General features: G+C 49.1%; 2 protein-coding genes across 3 annotated transcripts in view; one reads left to right on the forward strand and one right to left on the reverse strand.

Annotated features, from left to right (window-relative positions):
- CNOT1 (CCR4-NOT transcription complex, subunit 1) overlaps window positions 1-1870 on the forward strand; it is a 52793-nt gene extending 50923 nt beyond the window's left edge. Inside the window, exons 46-48 of one of the 2 annotated variants that reach the window (XM_008946333.1) lie at window positions 499-631; window positions 718-852; window positions 974-1870. In XM_008946333.1, the coding sequence (XP_008944581.1) occupies window positions 499-631; window positions 718-852; window positions 974-1052 (347 nt within the window). In that variant the 3' untranslated portion in view covers window positions 1053-1870. The remainder of the gene's footprint in view (window positions 1-498; window positions 632-717; window positions 853-973) is intronic. The other variant, XM_008946334.1, reaches the window with a different exon arrangement.
- Window positions 1871-3933: 2063 nt separating this feature from the next.
- On the reverse strand, window positions 3934-4960 carry SETD6 (SET domain containing 6; the record flags this gene model as incomplete). The annotated part of the gene is made up of 2 exons (XM_008946335.1): window positions 3934-4245; window positions 4709-4960. Coding segments are annotated over 2 exons (564 nt in total), but the record flags the coding sequence as incomplete, so codon positions are not given.
- Between the last annotated feature and the right edge of the window lie 53 nt (window positions 4961-5013).

A 5013-nucleotide genomic window follows, 5' to 3' on the forward strand; every position in this document is an offset into this window, starting at 1 on the left:
CCCAGGCTGCCCAGAGAGGTGGTCACTGCCCCATCCCTGGAATCATTCCAGGTTAAGTTGGCCGGGGCTCTGAGCAACCTGCTCTAGTTGGGGATGTCCCTGCTCCCTGCAGGGGACCTCAATGAGATAACTTTGAAAGGTGCCTTCCCACCCAAACCAGTCTGAGCTTCTCTGTAGCCCCTAGTGAATTCATAGTAAATGAAGATTAAACTCCTGAATACAGGAGCAATATTAAAACCAGAGGAGGCCACGGAGATGTTAGAAGATATTAAAGGGAATGAGAAACGAGTTTAATGAAGAGGAACTGAATTCTCCCTGCCCCACCAGCTTGGGTTGAGCTTTTCCACATCTTGGGTTGGTTTTCTTCCTTGCGCCTTCATCCTGCAGGCTCACAAACCTGAATCTTGAGCTACACGAGTCACTTCCTTATTCCTTCTTGTGCACGTGAAGCAAACTGTATGTCCTCTGACCACGTTTCCTCCCGTTGCCCCTCCCCAGGCCGGTACCTCTTCCTGAACGCGATTGCCAACCAGCTGCGGTACCCCAACAGCCACACCCACTACTTCAGCTGCACCATGCTCTACCTGTTCGCAGAGGCCAACACCGAGGCCATCCAGGAGCAGATCACCAGGTGAGGGGGAAGGATTGAGCTCAGTGGCCTTCAGCCTCCAGCGGTTTGGATCTTGGAGCTCTAACTAAATCCTTTTCGGGTTTCAGGGTTCTCTTGGAACGACTGATTGTAAATAGGCCTCATCCCTGGGGTCTCCTCATTACCTTCATCGAGCTGATAAAAAATCCAGCCTTTAAGTTCTGGAACCACGAATTTGTTCACTGCGCCCCAGAAATTGAGAAGTGAGTATAACTGAACCATGAGAAGTCACTAAAAACCACCCATCTGAAGTGGGGCTCGAGTCCCACCTCGAATTTTTGATGCTTCCTAGTGGAATAAATGCCCCTTTGCTTCCACGCCCAGGTTGTTCCAGTCTGTTGCACAGTGCTGCATGGGGCAGAAGCAGGCCCAGCAGGTCATGGAAGGGACTGGTGCCAGTTAGATGAGCCACATCTTGCCTCATAAGCGTGCCAGCCTGGAGGTCCCCGTCCCATCGACTGACAGAAGACTCTGTAAGGCTCCTCCTGACCTTCCCAGCCCCCTTGATTGGGTAGACACACCAGACCCTGGGTGAAAGTCTATGTGGGCATGTTCCAAAGTTTGTAACATTTTATTGATTTTTTTTTTTTTTTTTTACTTTTGGCCAAAATTCAGAGGATGCTGTGAATATAATTTTGAACTAATGTAAATACATGGAACAGAAATGTTTGTCTGGACTTTTGGGGTTGTGCAAATTGTGTAAAAGGCAGGTGGGTAACTGGTGCCTGTCCAGCTTGTAATAAAGGGGCAGCTGCTGATGCCAAGCACTTGTCTGGGGCAGACCTTGTCCTGACATTCCCAGACTCCCAAAGACTATTGAAAAGCCAGTTATAACATTATGTAACTTATTTTTCTTTATGTGGATGGGGGACCTTTAAATCACTAAGTTGTTTTACAAAAAGAAAAAAGGGGGATGTGTTTGGAATACAGGAATATGGAGCATGGGAGGGGTGAGGAAGGGGGTTGAAGTTCCTCAAATGCTCACAGCAAGTGGAGCAGCAGTCAGAGAATGCCTCCTTTTTGTTGGAGAAGACACACCTCAGGCCCTTGGGGAGAGGGTCACCTGTTTTTAGGAAAGAAACCAGAGACCAGGCTTACAGCTTTTTTTTTTTTTTTTTTTCTTTTGGACGCTTGTAAATTTTGGATGGTGGTGGGGGTTAAATCCAGACTTTTTCCCACCCCCCCTCACCCTGTGACCACACAGTATAAGTTTGTAAAAAAAAAAAAACCAAAAACAAAACAAAACAAAAAAAAAAGAAAAAAGAACAAATTAAAAAAAACCCAAAGGACCAATACAGCCCATTTTGTAAGGATTTTGAATGTTTTGTAAAGTATTGGTCCATGTGTTGTATTTTGTAGACTTTCTAGTTCTTGGGCTTTAGTTCTCCCACTTCTTGTATGTATGCATACTGTAGTTACACATTAAAGTCATGACATGCAGCACGTGCCACTGTGCTTCTTCTCTCCAGCTCCATCCTGCCTGGCTGCTCGATGGCTTCCAAAGCCTGTTCCATCCCCAGACAGACATTTTCCAGTGTGATTTGGGCACTGCCTATGGAGAGCAACCAGGGTTTGGTCTCTAGGATGAGGTCAGAGGGGAGAGCTGTTACAGTGAGGCAGGGCCTTGCCTTGAAGTGGCGTTTGCAGCACCTCATTTGGAAGTTCTTGAGCAGTTTGGCAGAGCTGTGGTGATATTCCCCTCAGGGAATGAGGACCCATGCAAGGTTGCTGGTTAGCTGTAACAAAGGGCAGGTGGCTTCAGCAGCACCAGTACTCCCAAATCCTTTAGCAGCTAGGAGGAGAAGGGAGCTTCACAGCTTCCTTTTTGGAGAACTTTAAGCTAGTGGACTGCTATCGTATGGGTGGAAGTCGGGGTCCCCTGCTTAGGTTGAAGGGATTGTGTACCTGGCTGTGCTCTTGCTGCACAGGGCAAAAGCCACCTCCAGGGACCACTGAGCCACGTCTGGCTCAGAGGGAGTCCTTGCTTTGTGCCCTGTTCCCAGGCTGTGTTTTTCCTGTGTGCCAAGGAGTCATCTCCTACCAGTTCCTGGCATTTCTTGGGCTAAAACTGAGCCTTTTGAAGTTGGAATTTTTGGGTTCTGGTGTTGCAACCCCAGCCAATTCTTCCTCCCATGTTGGGTTAGGATACTGAGAATTAACCAGCAGCCTGTTTTTCTCTATCTAGCCCAGGTGGTTTTTTTGTCTGCCACTTAACTCTAGCAAACCACACGCAGAGCTTACTCACTTGTCCCAGTGACTCAAAGGTCTCTGGTTCTGTATTAACGTTGTGGCTGGTTCCCTTTAGGCTTTAAGAACTTTCAGGCTGGTAGAAAGAGGGGGCAGAAGTTGGACAGGATTCAGCAAATATCCCAGGTAACACTAGTTTGAAATCTCATCTGCTGTAAGGAGAGAAGTGCTGAGATAGCAGACTGGACTCTGAACACACCACTGTAAAAGCGGGGTTAAAAAAAGCTCCCTTCAGTTCTGTTAAACTGCCATGGCCCCCAGCAGTGCAGGTGGGGATGGAGGTGACCTTTATCTACACCAATGTGGTGGTCTGCATTTCTAACTGCAGCAGCAGCAAAGATCCACCCTTTTCAGTGGGGCTTTACACCCTGTTGAAGCAGACAATGTTGGTGGGTAAGAATCAGCATCTTTATTAGGTAGAACATGGCCTGCAAACCTCAAGCCCACACAGAGAAATGCCTTTCAGAGGGGTAAAAGAAATGTCTTCCTGTGCTGAGCCTCCATGAAAACCAGGTGGATGGGCTTGTACCCTTACCAAATGCTCAGAATTAACTATGTGTAGCTGAAGAGTTCAGTGCTGCCAGCATTTCCACTTGCCAGACGTTTACTCTGAACCTGTAAGGGTTCTGTGAGGTACAAGCCACCAGCTGGATTTCTGATGCTTTCATCTGCACAAGGACCAACAGCTCTTGCCTTGAATTTCTGATGCTGAATGAGGGAACCCACTGTCTGTGCTGAAAGCACGTGTCTGCCTTCCAAAAACAGCCATTAGGAGGAGGAGGTCCAGGCTTTAAGTCCTCTAGAAGAAGGTGGTAGTTGTGCTCCAGAGCTCTCGCTGTAAGACAAGGCCATCCCAAACCACTTCTTTACTGTAGAAGATCTTTCCTGATGTAGAGGTAGCTAAAAAGCCACGTGCCAGGAGGGACAAGTGGGCCCATGCTCCATCTTGCCCTCTGCTCTCGTTGCTGTAGAAGAGGAGATGGCCAGAGGTGACCCTCCACCCCCCAGCACAGTTAATTCCAGGAGCAGGCAGGTTTCTAGCGTACCAGCTCCAGCAGCTGGTGCAAGATCCTCTTCTGGCCGTAGCGCACGTGCAGAGCCTGCTGCTCCCTTCGGCTCAGCTTCTCATAAGCCTCCTGGTCATTCAGCAAGTCCTGCTCTGCTTTCAAGTCAGACCTGTAGGACTCCAGGGTCAGCAGGATGCTGTCATAGAGGAGCTTCTTGCAAGGGGTTTTAAGTCTGGAGAGAGCCTCATTGGAAAGGGTGGAGCTTTCCTCTTCCTCGCTGTCATCTTCCCAGCCATCTTGTTCCTTATACTCCTTGAATTCTTCTTCTGACATGCACAGCACCTGTGATGACCCAGGCAGAGAGAGGAGTCACTGGCTGGCAGTGTGAGTACCTCAGGCTTTCTCCTCCACAGGAGTGTGGGTTTGAGACCATGTGGAGCAGGTGAATTATTCCTCAGCTGCACTGAAGATAAGAGTAAAAAGGGCTTGGATTTCTCCTAACCCACAAGTTGCTTGTAAGGAGGTAATTCAAACATCAAACCTGGGTCTCTGGACCAGTCTTAAAGGACATCTTGGCTGCTGCCTACAAAGATGTAGCCCCTCTCCAGAGCAGCAGTAGCCCCAGAGCCATTCAAGACCAGTTAGTAAGTACAGGTGGGCAGCTAGCTGAGAAGGCAACAGTTAACAGCACCTGAAGCCTGGGAGCTGGGCAGACACAGCCTCTGCTGCTTTTTCACGCAGGAGTCAATGTCAAAGCACCTTCACAGGCTTGTCCCCCTTCCCAGAACCACACAGCAGTGCTCACCTTGAGGGTTGTGGACAGCTCTTCCTCTGTCAGCACCTCGTCCCAGCCCAGTACAAAGGCACCTTCCTCCCCGACCATCTCCAGCTGGCACAAGAAGTCCCACTGCTCTGCCACCAGCTGCTGCTCTGCTTCACTTCTGGCGCCTGTTTTGAGGACAGCAGAGCTGCAAACCCAGTGCAGGTCGCACTGGGGAGGTTTGTCAGTGGAGAAGGGGAAGGACGAGGCAGAGAACTGAAGAAAACTCCCTTGAGCCTTGTTTCATTACATACACCATGTTTAAGAAGAGAGAGTTGGGGTTGTTCAGC

Source organism: Merops nubicus, unplaced genomic scaffold (assembly GCF_000691845.1).
Source record: "Merops nubicus isolate BGI_N331 unplaced genomic scaffold, ASM69184v1 scaffold3698, whole genome shotgun sequence".
NCBI lineage: Eukaryota > Metazoa > Chordata > Aves > Coraciiformes > Meropidae > Merops > Merops nubicus.